At 40.7% G+C, this 15,253-nt stretch overlaps 1 protein-coding gene across 3 annotated transcripts in view; it reads left to right on the forward strand.

Annotated features, from left to right (window-relative positions):
• SLC16A12 (solute carrier family 16 member 12) overlaps window positions 1–15,253 on the forward strand; it is an 89,092-nt gene that overhangs the window by 54,449 nt on the left and 19,390 nt on the right. For all 3 annotated transcript variants that reach the window (XM_082854676.1, XM_082854677.1, XM_082854678.1), the window contains exon 3: window positions 10,878–11,126. In XM_082854676.1, coding sequence (XP_082710802.1) covers window positions 11,017–11,126 — 110 coding nt within the window. In that variant the 5' untranslated portion in view covers window positions 10,878–11,016. The remainder of the gene's footprint in view (window positions 1–10,877; window positions 11,127–15,253) is intronic.

Consider the following 15,253-nt stretch of genomic DNA (forward strand, 5'->3'; position numbering starts at 1 on the left):
AGAGACGTTAAATAGATAACAACAGTGCATCTGATAAGGGCCAGGAGGGGTATGTACAGAGAGCTCCAAGAGTCTGTAACAGGAAGATAACTACTTTGAGGATGGAGATGGGGTGGAAGCAGTTGAAGCAGAAATGATAAGTCAGGTGGGAAAGTGGCGAAGGAAGGAATTTGAAGGTAAAGAAAACAGCATGTAAGAAGATACTAAAAGCTCGATTTTTTCAGTGGGTTGCAAGGAACATATAGTATCATGGGATAGGTGGGAGTGGGACGATGGGCTGGGAATGAGGCTGATATTTGGCTACAGATACGGACATATATATGGGCTGAATATGGGACCAGACAGTCCTCGGCCAACAGGTCGTGGCTGAGGACACTGAGTTTCCATTATCAGAAATAGTATCTCTCAGTTTCCTCTTGTTTCTACGGAGACAGGAGTGAGTATCTCAATAAAGAGCTTCAAATGGGACGCCCTAAGGGGTACAGACGGTGTATCGTTAAAGAGTACTTTCCCACTGTAGAGGCAATAGTAGAGTCCATTTGGAAATCTTCTCTAGTAAGTTGTGGTAGGGTCGAGATTTGCTCATATGATGACACAGATGTGAAAAAAATAACAGCTTCTTTGTTGCTATAATAAATCTAAACCTCTTCAAAGCCTCTATGAAGGCAAGAGTGGGGAGTTCATTTTGCTTTTTATGTCCTGTCTAAAAAACCTTTGCCTGTCCCCCAATTATGAAGATTTTCTCCTATGTTTTCTTCCAGAAGTTTTTTTTTTTTTTTTATAGTTTTTGCCTTTATGTTTAGATATGCTATTTCGAGTTAGGTTTTGTGTATGGTGTGAGGTGACACTAGAGAGTCGTTTTCTTCCCATACGAATAAATGTGTGGGTCTATTTCTAAACTCTCTATTCTGTTCCACTAATCTAATATACCGATATCACTCTTGATTACTTTGGTTTTAGAACAAGTCTTTGAAATCAGTTAGGAGAAGCCTTCAACTTTTGTTCTATCTTTTGAAAATGATTTTGGATTTTCTAGGTTCTTTGCATTTCCATATGAGTTTTAGAATCAGCTTGTCAGTTTCTATTTTAGAAGAAAAGCTGTTGGACTTTGTTTGGCATTTCATTGAAGCAATCAACTTGGGTAGATATGACATCTTCTCAGTGTCCATGGAATGAACATGTTTGCTCGCTCGCTCTCCCTCTCTCTCAAGCCTTTATAAATTTCTCTCAGCACTGTTTTGTACTTTTGAATGTCCAAATAATGCACATATTATGTTAAAAGTATTCCTAGGCATCTCATGGCTTTTGATGAAATGCCTAATGTAAAGTGGTATTTTTAAATTCCACTTTCTATTTGTTCACTATGAAATTGTGTACAAGCCCCTGTGTCCTTGTCTTTTGAAGTAGAAGTCTGACTCAAGAGTTAATGATTGGGAAATGTGAAGATGTAGAAACAAAGAATAGCTGTTGGGCTGGGGAACTGTAGCTTTCCCCGAAAGCTACAGATAAGGCCTGACACACATTGCTAAGGTGTTTTTGTAGGAGGCAGACCCCCACCAGATGAAAACTGCTGACCGCAAGAACATAGACCCTAGACTGGTTGAAACCAGAAGGTTGATGATGCTTGAAATTTCATCTTGACGCCAACCAATCCAAGAATTATCCACGTGCTGATCACGCCCTGCTCCTTGAACACTATAAGACTCCTCGCTACCTCCTCTAGGGCGGGACACCCAGTTTTGAGGGCATTAGCGCACTATGGCCGCCTTTGCCTGGCAAAGCAATAAAAAGCTGTTCTTTTCTGCTTCACCCAAAACTCTGTCTCCGCATTTCTGTTCGGCACTGGTGAACAGAGGCTGAGTTTCAGCAACAACTACTAATGTATAGAAATACAATTGACTAAAAAGGAAAAATAATAAATTTCAGTTCACCAAAATTAATAGTTTCTGCTCTTCAAGATGCACCATTGGGAAATGAATGGGCAAACCACAGAATAGGAGAAAATATTTGCAATACATATATCTACAAAAGACTTGTATCGAGAATATACAAAGAATTCTTGTATCTCAATAATAAGATAAACAACCCAGTTAAAAATGGGCATGCTATTTGAACAGAGCCTTCACAAAGGAAGATATATGAATAGCTAATAAAACATGAAAAAACGGTTAACATCATTAGTACTAAGGAAAGTACAAATTAAAATTACAATGAGACTCCATTACACACTGGAGCTTTAATGTGTTACGGTAATATCATACAGCCATGTTGATCTTCTAAAGTTAAATATACACTTACAATATGACACAGTAATTTCATTCCTAGGTATTTACTCAAGAAAGTGAAAACCTATGTCCATAAAAGACTTGTATAGAGATATTCACATAAGCTTTATTCATAATGGTCAAAAATCGGAAATAATCCTAATGTCCATCAACAGATAAATAAATTGTAATATATCCATAAAACAGATTACTATTTAGCAGTAAAAAGGAATCGAGTACAGGTATGCACAGCAACCTGGATGAATCTCAAAACATCATCATAGGGGCTTCCTTGGTGGTGCAGTGGTTAAGAATCTGCCTGCCAATGCAGGGGACACGGGTTCGAGCCCCGGTCCGGGAAGATCCCACGTGCCGCAGAACAACTAAGCCCGTGCGCTATAACTACTGAGCCTGCGTGCCACAACTACTCAGCCTGTGCACCTAGAGCTCGTGCCACAACTACTGAGCCCGTGTGCCACAACTATTGAGCCCGTGTGCCACAACTACTGAAGCCACCACAGTGAGAAGCCCGAGCACCGCAACGAAGAGTAGCCCCCGCTCACTGCAAGTAGAGAAAACCCGTGTGCAGCAGCCAAGACCCAATGGAGCCAAAAATAAATAAATAAATTTATTTTAAAAAATTGTCATAAGTGAAAGAAGCCAGAAGCAAAATAGTCCATATTGTGTGATTCTATATTTACGACATTCTCGACTGGCAAAACTCATCTACATCAACAGAAAGCAAACCAGTGGTAACGCAATGCTGAGGTTGGTGGAGATCGACTGCAAAGGAGCGTGAGGGAATGTTTGGGGTGATGAAAATGTTCTATATCTTGATTGTGGTGGTTTTACATGAGTGTGTACATTTGTCAAAAGTCATCAAAATGTAGACTTAAAATGGGTGTGTTTTATTGTATGTAACTTACACCTCAATGTAAAAAGTTTGTAGCAGGTTTTGCAAGGTTAAAGTAATGTCTTTCATTTAGCTCAGTCTTTCTTGAATCAATAAGCAGCCAAATTGAAGGTTGATTTCTGTGTAAAGGTCATTTCTCCCCTGTATTGTGTTCATCCCTGCCTCTCCTGTATGAGTGGTTGGTTTAGGGGAGAATTCATGTGACCTCATGGTAACAGTGGCGGAGGTGGTTGGCATGCAGATCCATGAATTCTCATTGGCCTAAGCAGAACTGTCCCTAGTATTGGTCACTGGGCGTCCTGCTGATGAAACTCATCTTGGTGGTCTCTAGGTAGTGGCTTCTCTCCTCATTGTGCACTGTGATGACATATCTGCTGCTGGTGGAACTTGTAGTTTGTACTCTCTGACTGTCCAGCACGGGGGGAAATTCCTCACCTTTTTTGTTGTAGTTCTTGAGGATCAGCCATGATTTCCATTAGGCTCAGGTTATTGGCCACGGAGCCACTTTCCCCTTGGCCCCAGCCCTGCCTCTCATCTCTTAGCTGTCTTCTACTGAGAACATGAGAGAGCCTCAGATCACTCCTGCGCCAGATTGGCGGTGAGGGACAGTCGGTGGACACTGTCTTGGCTTTCTCTCTGCCCAGACACATCACAGGCCAAAGGCACCCAGTGAAGCAGTGTCTTCCCATTGTTACCCATGGGACACACAGCACAGGCCTTCTTACTACAGCTTCCCCCTCAACTGCTCAGGTTCCTATGTCTTCTCTCTATCACATACCTACCCCTGGTCAAGGCTGTAGGGAGTGGGAGACGTGGTCCCTGAGATATCTGGGCAGCTCATCACCCTTCCTTTAAAAAAAATTTCCCCTTCCTCTCTTGGTGTAGGCTTCTGCTCTCCCTTTCTGTGTGCTGAGAACTTCCTCTACAACACAATACTGTGACTTCTTACTTATAAATGGATTTATTCTGGATGGGACCCTTTTCCTTGTTCCACAGAGAAATAAACAATAAGCATAGTCTACCAGGTATCTTAGATATTGGGGAAGAGATACTTAGCAATCAGCCAACTGGTTTAAAGTTTAGACATCAGTAATTTGATGCCTGTTTTTACAGATTAGGAAATAGTGGCAGAGAGGAAGTGATTCACGCAGGATCAGACGACTAAGTAGTGTCACTTGGACCCAGTAGTCTTGAATCCCACTCTTGGTATCTTTCTGCCACACACCTCTACTTCTCTTTTGTCTGCAAACCAATGTAAAAAGTAAGGATACTGCTAAAGGTTAAGGCACTGGAAATAAGCAGAAAGGATCAAGGAAGGAAAGAACAATGGAAAGACAGTGTTGGGAGCCCACCCAAATAAGTGCCTTTTCTCCAACTGCATACTAACTGTAAGAAATGTGTAGATTTTCTGATAGAAGGGATCACTTCAGAAAACTATACTGAGGGCAATGTGAAAGATTTGCCCTACAAATGGAGTGCCTTACTGGAAGGTGATCGACTGTTAGCAAGAATTTTTTACACATGATTAGATTTTTGAAAGCAAAGAAGACAAAGTGAAATTGAAAATATATCCCAACCTGTACTGTTTAAGGAGTAACCTTAGAGGAACATCCTAATATAGAGACTCTTTTGTTTCAAAATTTTTTTTCCTGAAGCCAAAATGAGATGCAGAATACAATTATATTTTAGTGGTTGGATGTCAAAATAAAATAAACGGAAGGCTGCTTACTAAAATGAAGAATTGCACGATGGAAATGTACTTTCTTTGCTTATAGTTGTAGGTATTCTCTTAACTCAGTGAAGACTTTTCCATTATATTTGTGTCATATCAGGTGGGTTAATTATTTACAAGAGGCTCAGGCTGATGTTCTAAGGGGACCACAGGCTGCTCCAAAGTCTCCGGGAAACTAGGTTAGCCTTGTTTAACCTGTGCATCTCTTCTGAATACATATAAATCTATTACACGACCTGTTTTGAAAGAAACTCACATGTTTTGTGAGCAGCCATACACCCCTGAGTTAACCTGGTGGTTAAACCTCCCCTGCTGCCCCACCCCACCCCCTGCTTCCTTTGGTCATGGTCACTCACATGAATGAGTGCTTAAGCTTTACCATGGCTTGTTGACAGAAATGCCCAACGACAATTTTGAAATCTGGAGGGCAGATGGGCAAGTATACTGTCCAAAATCCACCAGAGCTACTTATCCCTATTTTGACTCAGATACGGTGTTGTCAGGCGAGTCCCTTTACTTCTGAGCGCTTCAGCTTCCTCATCGTGGAAAGGGGGGAAATCGTGCCCATCTCTGAGGCTTGTGAGGCTCAAGGGCGACTATTCATGAGGAATTATTAGTAACAGTCTCGCATACTGATGCTTTCAGAGAAGTCCTTTCTCCCCACCCTGGAACCGTGTGAGGATGTTTCTTGTTCTGTGGTTTACCCAGCTTGACTCTAACTTACAACATACCTTTGCTCACTATGCTGTTACTTAACAATTTTTATTTGGATTTATGCAATTATGTTTTTTTGAGAGACCCTCACCAATCAGTTCTGAACTTATAAGTTGTGGGAATGCCAAAGGAGGTCGTCTAACTGAAACAAATAAAAATGGAATCATCTGGGGATAGCGGAGGCAAGGTAAAAATTAATGATGTTAAATATCTTTTAAAGAAACAGAACATTTTATTTTGCCAAAGGCTTGTTACCTTCCCTGTGTCTTCTATGGGATAATCACCTAATTTTCTTTTTTTTTTTTTCTTTGCGGTACTTGGGCCTCTCACTGCCGTGGCCTCTCCCGTTGCGGAGCACAGGCTCCGGACGCGCAGGCTCAGCGGCCATGTCTCACGGGCCCAGCTGCTCCGCGGCATGTGGGATCCTCCTGGACCGGGGCACGAACCCGTGTCCCCTGCATCGGCAGGCGGACTCTCAACCACTGCGCCACCAGGGAAGCCCACCTAATTTTCAATGTGCAGCGTCAGTAAATAATATGGTTATTTTTAGTCCTGGAGAAACCATACAAAAGAGATTTTTGTGCTCATTATTTACACTGCACGAGTAACCTGAAATATTTATTTCAGAAAATTATATATAAAATGGTATTGAATGCGATTTTATTTTACTTTATTTTAATTAATGGACTTTATTTTTTAATGAAATTTTAGGTTTACAGAAAAATTGAGCAGAAAGTACAAAGAGTTCCTGTGTACCCTTTCTCCTTCCCCCACCAATTTCCTCTGTCATTAACATCTTAGCTTAGTGTGGTACATTTGTTACAATTGATGAACAAATATTGATACATTATTAACTAAAGTCCATAGTTTGCATTTGGGTTCACTTTTTGTGTTCTACAGTTCTGAGCTTTGACAAAGGTATAATTTCATGTATCCACCATTATAGTATTCTTCAGAATAGAATGCAATTTTGAAAATGAATTTTTTTTTTTTTTTTTCGGTACGCGGGCCTCTCACTGCTGGGGCCCCTCCCGTTGCGGAGCACAGGCTCCGGACGCGCAGGCTCAGCGGCCACAGCTCACGGGCCCAGCCGCTCTGCGGCACGTGGGATCCGCCCGGACCGGGGCATGAACCCGCGTCCCCTGCATCGGCAGGCGGACTCTCAACCACTGTGCCACCAGGGAAGCCCGAAAATGAATCTTAATTATACCATCCCACCTAAATTTCTTTTTGCATATTCTCCCCATTCTTTGTGAGTTACAAGTATACATCTTTTACAGAAGTTTTACATAGCTTCCCTCACATTGTACACACAATTTTAGAGTCCCCTTTTTGCTTTAGCATTGCATCATAAATGTTTTCCCATATTACAGTATTTTCTTCTTCTTTATAATTTTAAAGGATTGTCTATTATCCCATTTGTTTGACGTATCATAATTCTCTAGACATTTCCCAGTTGTTGAGCATTTAGGTTGTTTCGGTTTTACGTTATTCATAGCACAGCTATTATTTATTTTGCCAGTAGTGTTCAGCTTCTCTTAAATTGTTTTCTTAGGATAACTTCCCAGAACTGAGATTACTCTTCAAAGAATACGAATAACTTTCTAATCCTTGATCCGTTGCCCTGTGTTGCTTTCCAAAGGGCTGTTGCATAGCACTGCCTGTCTCAGAATTTTTCAACAGCACTGGGCAGCACAGACCGAGGATGGTCTCACACTGTCCACGTATGGGTAGATGGCTTTATAATCTTACATTGAAGACAATTTAACCTTGGGGACTATTTTAACAGAAAAAACTCTGAAGAGGCTAGGACTATAGTCAGCTTTCTAAGCTTTGGCTTTTTCACTTGTACAACCGATCCTATCATTTCGTGACACATGTTTGTGTCCGATCGGTGAGTTATGACATTGTGTGTGTTTGTCCGCGGGCGCTGGTAGAATCACCAGTGCTAGTCCTGTTGAAATCGCCAGAGTGCTAGGCGTCACGCATGCCATAAACATGACTCACGTATGGCTGTTCAAGAAACTTTGATTTATGGCAACACAGTATAGGCAGAAGTGGAAGATCTTATTGCCTAAAGGAGTCAGGCAGGTGTTGTACATGAGTGAAATGGCACAGGGATTGGACAGTACAGGAGGTCAGGGGCGGGCTGAAGGGGCTGTACAGGTGTTATCCAAAGGAAGGGTGTCATACTTGACTCCAGCTGATGGCTGCCAAGAAGGAATGCCAGACCAGTATCTTTAGCGCTCTCAGTTTTTCAAGACGACTTGGAAATCTGTAGTTTTAGATATCTTAGCTGGTACAGGCTGCTATAACAAAAATCTCACAGCCTGGGTGGCTTAAACAGACCTTTAGTTCTCATAGTTCTAGAGGCTGGGAAGTCCAAGATCAAGGAGCTGGCAGATTCAGTGTCTGGTGGGAGCCCACTGCCTGGTTCATAGATGCCATGCTTTTACTGTGACATCGTACAGCAGAAGGGGCAAAGTAGCTCTCTGGGGTCTCTTTTATTTTTTTAATTTTTTCAACTTTGCATCCCTTGTTGTATTTCTAATATTTATCTATTTATCCATTCATTCATTCATGCTGCGCTGGGTCTTAGTTGCGGCACACAGGAGCCATTTTCTTGAGAAAGTCATGGTTTTAAAGTAAATTTTTCTTTATTAGACAGTTTGGTTTGTCCATGATTTACCAGGTGGTGCGTGGTCTGTGGTCACCAAACAATGCATGCTTAGTCATATTTGAAATGATGTTTTATTTATTTATTTATAAAGAGCAGATCTTTTTTTTTCTTTAATATTCATTTTATTTATTTATTTATTTGGCTGCGCTGGGCCTTAGTTGCAGCATGCAAATTCTTAGTTGCAGCATGCGGGATCTAGTTCCCTGGCCAGGGATCAAACCTGGGCCCCCTGCATTGGGAGCCCAGAGTCTTAGCCACTGGACCACCAGGGAAGTCCCTGATGTTTCGTTTAATCAATATTATTTAAAATTTCTTCTGGTGATCATTATAAAATTGTACCCCAAATTGGGTGATTGGCTCAATCCAGTGGAAAAATCACCTGTTAAAACTCTGATTTAGTCTCTTAAAAAATTCATCCCTAACTGTAATTAAGAAGCTTGATTGACATGCCAAAGTATACCGTAAGAAACACTTGATCTCACAGTTCTTGTGGGACCACATTCAGGCCGCGCTTAGTTGGGCCTGGCTGGCTTGGCTCAGGGTCTCACAAAGCCGCAATCAAAGTGTCAGCCAGAGTGTGTTCTCAACCGGAGGCTCAACTAGGGGAAAAGTCTGCTTCCAAGCTCACTTGGCATGTTGGCAGAATTAATTTCCTTCTGTTGTAGGACTGAGAGCTTTAGCTTTTTGCTGTCACTTTAGCTTTTGAGGCTGTCCTCAGCTCCTGGCTGCCCATAGTTCCCTGCCACGTGGCCTTCTCCATGGCAGTGTGCAACACGGCAGCCTGCTTCTTCAAGGCCAGCGGGAGAGTGAGTCGACTAGCAAGGCTGAGTCTTATTCAGCATGACCTAATCATGGGAGTCATGTGTCATCACTTGTGCCATATTCTGGTTAGAAGCAAGTCACAGGTCCCACGCACACTCAATGGAAGGGATTACACAAGGACAAGAACAACAGGATGCGAGACCGTAGGGGTAGCTTAGAAACTGTCTGCCACAAGGAGCTGTGTGTGTCTTGCTTATCACTGAATCCTCGGTGTCCTGAATAATGCCTAACACACATTAGATCCTCCATAAGTGTTGGTAGTTGAATGAACTAATGTTGCAGATGTTACTTCTCTGAATCATGTGTTGCTTTTTTTTTTCCCCCCAAGTCTATGGTTTACCTTTTGGTCTTATTTATTACATGTTTTGGCGTATAGACATGTTAAATTTTAATTTAGACAAATCAACAAAATTTTACCTTGGTTTGTTAACATTACTTTACATCTCAGGGAGTCCTTTTCCCATCCAGAGGTTAGATAATTATTTGCATATGTTTTCTCCTAGATTCTAAATGACTTCTTTTTTACATTTAGCTCTGATCTATCTAGAAGGTTAAGAAATAAATGGAGGGACTTCCCTGGTGGCGCAGTGGTTGAGAGTCCACCTGCCAATGCAGGGGACATGGGTTTGAGCCCTGGTCCAGGAAGATCCCACATGCCATGGATCAACTAAGCCCATGAGCCACAACTACTGAGCCTGCGCTCTAGAGCCCGCGAGCCACAACTACTGAGCCCATGCACCACAACTACTGAAGCCCACGTGCCCTGGAGCGCATGCTCCACTGCAATGAGAAGCACACGCACCGCAACGAAGAGTAGCCCCCGCTCACCGCAACTAGAGAAAGCCCGCACACAGCAAAGAAGACCCAGTGCAGCCAAAAATAAATAAGTTTATTTTTTTAAAAAAGGAATTAAATGGAGAGTTGTAATGGGAGGTGGCAAATAATCCTTTTTTTCCCCATCCCTCTTTGCTTCCTTATTTAGTTGTATTGAATTATTATGTGCTGGCTTCTGGGCTTTCTATTCTGTTTCACTTATTTTTCATTCTCTTCTTGCTTCAATTTTTTCCATCTAAGAATTATAGCATTCTTGGTCAGAAAGGCCAACGCAGTTACTGTCAGAATCATTCAGTATAATAATTAAGACATAGCCTAAGCTGTTGTAACAGAAAGACTCCAGAATGGAGAGCCTCAAATAAAGCTGAGGCTTATTTAACTTTGGTGTAACAGTGAGGGGTGTGTGAAGTCGGGAGCTGGAGAGGCACCTCTTCCCCACAGAGTCGTTTGAGGACCCAGGCTCCTTCTGTCCTGCAGCTCTGCCAGCCCCTTGGGCGATGTCTGGGCCTGTGTGGTTGGAACTCTCTCATCCCCACATCCACATTCCAGTCTATGGGAAAGGAGGTGGCGGAAGTCTTAAGAAAGTGCCTTTGCCTTTGAGCTGAGGAACCCGCAGTGGCATGTAATATTTTGCTCATATCCCTTTAGTCTAGACTAAACCACGTTGCCACATCTACCTTCAAGGTATGGTATCCAAACTGTCGTCATGGATTTGGCTAAAAGTTGAGAAGATCTGTTATTAAAAAAAGAAGAAGGGGGAGAGGTTCCAAGGACAACTAATGGTCTTTGCACTAGGCCAGTATTCACAGTTAACAAATAATCATATTTAACAGGAAAGTAATAATCATTTTCACCAAGTGAAAAAGTGTCTTTGGATATGGCAATAAAATACAACTATGTCCTGATTTTTGGTTTTAGATGGCCAGTAACCCATGTTCCAGGTAGCATTCTATACCAGTCTTGAATGCCAACAGGAAATCACTGGACAGCAGACCCTTCCAAGATCATAACTGGGCTGTTGGAGTAACTTGGAAAAGAAGAAAAAAGAACTGAAACCATGGCAAAAGTAAATAGAGCTCAGTCTACCTCCCCACCGGATGGAGGATGGGGTTGGATGATTGTGGCTGGCTGTTTCCTTGTTACCATCTGCACCCGGGCAGTAACCAGGTAGGTGGGACTTTCTTCTCCATTTATTATCAGATGACCTGGCTTGTCTTTTTTTCTAAGTCGGCTTCGTTCTAGTTCTGAACCTGTCATTGTGAAAATATATGTTTTGTGCATGTGTGTGTGTTTCCTTTGACTGATCGGATATCTTTTTCTTTGCAAGGAATGTGATTTCCTGACACTTAAAAGTCCTGGGTAGTGGTCTCCTATAATCTCTGCCACATAAACCTGGAGGGTTAGGACAATTTTCAGCTCAATATTATGGCTCTGCCAGACATTTCTTTTCATAAGCAGCTCATCCCACAAAGGACAAATATATAAGCTCAAAATAGTCCTTGAAAACATCTCGGCTCACCAGAATACTGAGCCGTTGGAAGCTTAAAGCCTAGAGTTTAACTTCTTTTGCTTCATTTTGCACTTGGCTGTGGTAGTGGAGGCTGATTTCTAGGTTGAAGGACAGAAAGAGCATAAATACAGGGATTCTCTCATCTCATTTGGTCATGTTTCCTCTTTTCCTTTTACCCAAGGGCATAGCCTTGACTATACTTAAGTTAAACGTGTGTACACTGAGATGATTCATCTCATTTACATTTGGAATAAAGCCACACTTGAAATCTGCATGTGCTAGCTCTCTCCTCTAGAGGTGCCTTCATTCAAATTGAACTCTGTTGCTCTTCTCTGGCAACACTCCCTTGGCAGCCAAAGAAACTGATTTGCACTACATATCTTCACTTGATAGCATCATCAATAAAAGCATCGGGCTTCCCTGGTGGCACAGTGGTTGAGAGTCCGCCAGCCGATGCAGGGGACGCGGGTTTGTGCCCCGGTCCGGGAAGATCCCACATGCCGCGGAGCGTCTGGGCCCGTGAGCCATGGCCGCTGAGCCTGCGCGTCCGGAGCCTGTGCTCCACAACGGGAGAGGCCACAACAGTTGAGAGGCCGGAGTACCACAAAAATAAAAAATAAAAATAAATAAAAGCATCGATGTACCCCCCATAACAAATAGATAATGCAGGAAAGAAGCAGGATGTTTGTTTTTGCTACAGTAAGGATTCGTTGATTATGTGTCAAAATAAACTGTAGATTTGTTTAAAATAATATGATGGTTGAGTCTGATTTTTCTCCTGTCTGGATTATGGATCTTGTGTTCTGGGAGTGAGGAGGTCATAGAGTTAAAAGGCATCTCTTTCATCTTTGTTCTTACATGTGGAAACTTTCATCATTCCCATGAGAGGAAAGTTCTGGAAGTGAGCTTAGTGCTTCTATAAGAAGGGCAGCTGGGAACCAGAAAAGAGGATTGTGGCTGGCGGCAAAGGCCTGTTTTCAGAGGTTCCTGGGAGAGGCTGAGAGGAGGATACCTGAGCACAATAGGCTCAGAGGAGAAAAGGGTGACACACCAGGAAGCAACCAAGAGAACTGGAGACAGAGACAAGGAAAGCAGCCTGCACGGTGACTTGTCAATTCAGAGGATCAGTGCCTATTGGGCAGTTAATTCTTTTTCCAGTTTTATGGAGAACTAATTGACATTCATCGCTATATAATTTTAAGGCATACAGCATGATTTTTTTTATTGAAGTATAGTTGATTTACAGTGTTGTGTTAGTTTCTGGTGTACAGCAAAGTGATTCAATTTTTTATATGTGTGTGTGTGTGTATATATATATATATATATATATATATATATAACTGAATATATATATTCTTTTCCATTATGGTTTATTACAGAATATTGAATTTAGTTCCATGTGCTATACATTAGGACCTTGTTGTCTATCTATTTTATATATAATAGTTTGTAAGCATGATGATTTGATTTACATATACTATAGGTTCAGCTAACATCCGTCTTCTCATATAACTACAATAAAAAGGAAAGAAAAGAAAAAAGATAAAAACTTTTCACGATGAGAACTCCTAGGATTTATTCTCTTAACAACTTTCCTATATATCATACAACATTGTTAGCTGTAGTCATCATATTGTTCATGACATCCCTAGTACTTATTTATCTTATAACTGGAAGTTTGTATTTTTTGACCACCTTCCTCCAATTCCCTTCCCCTCCCCACCCCCCGCCTTTGTAACCATAAGTCTGATCTCTTTTTATATGCGCTTGGTTGTTGCTTTAGATTCCACATATATTTAAGATTATACAGTATTTGTCTTTCTCTCTCTAACTTATTTCACTTAGCAGAATGCCTTCAAAGTCTGTTCATATTGTTGCAAATGGTAGGATTTCCTCATTTTTTTCTGGCTGAATAATATTCCATTGTATATACATACCACACCTTCTTTATCCATTCATCCATCCATGTCTTGGCTATTAAAAATCATGCTGCTATGAGCATGGGGGTGCAGATATCTTTTCTAGTTAGTGCTTTCATTGTCTTTGGATCTATTCCCAACAGTGGAATTTCTGGATCACATGGTAGTTCTATTTTTATCCCTACTGTTTTCTATGGTGGCTGTACCAATTTACAATCTCATCAACAGTGCACAAGGGTTCCCTTGTCTCTGCATCCATACCAGCATTTGTTGTCTCTTATCTTTTTGATGATGACTATTTTAACACGTGTGAGGTAATAGCTCATTGTGGTTTTAACTTGCATTTCCCTAACAACTAGTGATGGTGAGCATCTTTTCATGGTCTTTAGTATACCTTCTTTGAAGAAATGTCTATTTAGGTCCTTTGCTCATTTTTAAAATTGGGTTATTTGTTTTTTTACTATTGAGTTGTGTGCATTCTTTGTATGTTTGGGATATTAACCCTTTATCAGATACGTGGTTTGCAAATATTTTTTCCCATTCTTTTCACTTTGTTGATGATTTCTTTTGCTGTGCAGAAGCTTTTTAGTTTGATGTAGTCCTGCTTGTTTATTTTTTATTTTGTCGCTTGTGTTTTAGGTGACATATCCAAAAAATCATTACCAAGACCCATGTTGAGGAACTTTATTCCTATGTTTTCTTCTAGTAGTTTCATAGTTTTGGGTCTTATATTTAATCCTTAAATCCATTTCAAGGTAATTTTTGTGAGTGGTCTAAAATATGGGTCTAGTTTTATTCTTTTACATGTGAATATCCAATTATCTCAGCACTATTTACTGAAGAGACTGTCTTTTCTCCATTGAATATTCTTGGCTCCCTTTTCAAACATTAGTTGATGCTTAGGTTTATTTCTGTGTTCTCAGTTCTGTTCCACTGGTTTATGTGTCTGTTTTTATGCCAGTACCAAACTGTTTTGATGAGTACAGCTTTATATTATAGTTAGAAATCAGGAAGTGTGATACCTCTTTCTTAGGATTTCTTTGGCTATTTAGGGTCATTTGTGGTTCCATATAAATTTTAAGAGTGTTTTATCTACGTCTGTAAAAAATGCCATTGGATTCTTGATAGGAATTGCATTGAATATATAGATGGCTTTTGATAGTGTTGACATTTTAATAATGTTAATTCTTCCAGTCTACAAACATGGGATATCTTTCCACTTATTTGTGTCTTCTTCAGTTTCTTTCACTGATGTCTTGTAGTTTTCAGCATAGAGATCTCCTGCCCTTAGTTAAACTTACTGTATTTGAGGCTATTGTAAATGGGATCAATTTCTTTATTTCTTTTTTGGAAATTTTATTGTTAGTGTATACAAACACTACTGATTTGTGTATGTTAGTTTTATATCCAGCAACTTACTGAGTTCATTGATTAGATCTAAGAGCCTTTTGGTTGTGTCTTTAGGATTTTCTATATATAAAATCATATCATCTGCAAATAGAGACAATTTTACTTCTTCCTTTCCAATTCTAATACCTTTTATTAATTTTTCTTGCCTGATTGCCAAGGCTAGGACTTCTAGGACTATGTTGAATAGGAGTGATGAGAGTGGCCACCCTTGTCTTGTTCCTCATTTTAGAAGAAAAGCTTTCAGCCTTTTACCATTGAGCATGATATTAGCTGTGGGCTTGTGACTTATGGCTTTATTATGCTGAGATATGTTCCTTCCATGCCCAATTTGTTAAGAGTTTTTATCATAAATGGATGTTGAATTTTGTCAAATGCTTTTTCTGTGTCTATTGAGATGATCATACAATTCATTTCTTTCATTCTATTAATATGATGTGTCACATTGATTGATTTGT

This window comes from Leucopleurus acutus, assembly GCF_964270905.1.
Source record: "Leucopleurus acutus genome assembly, chromosome: 14".
Classification (NCBI taxonomy): domain Eukaryota; kingdom Metazoa; phylum Chordata; class Mammalia; order Artiodactyla; family Delphinidae; genus Leucopleurus; species Leucopleurus acutus.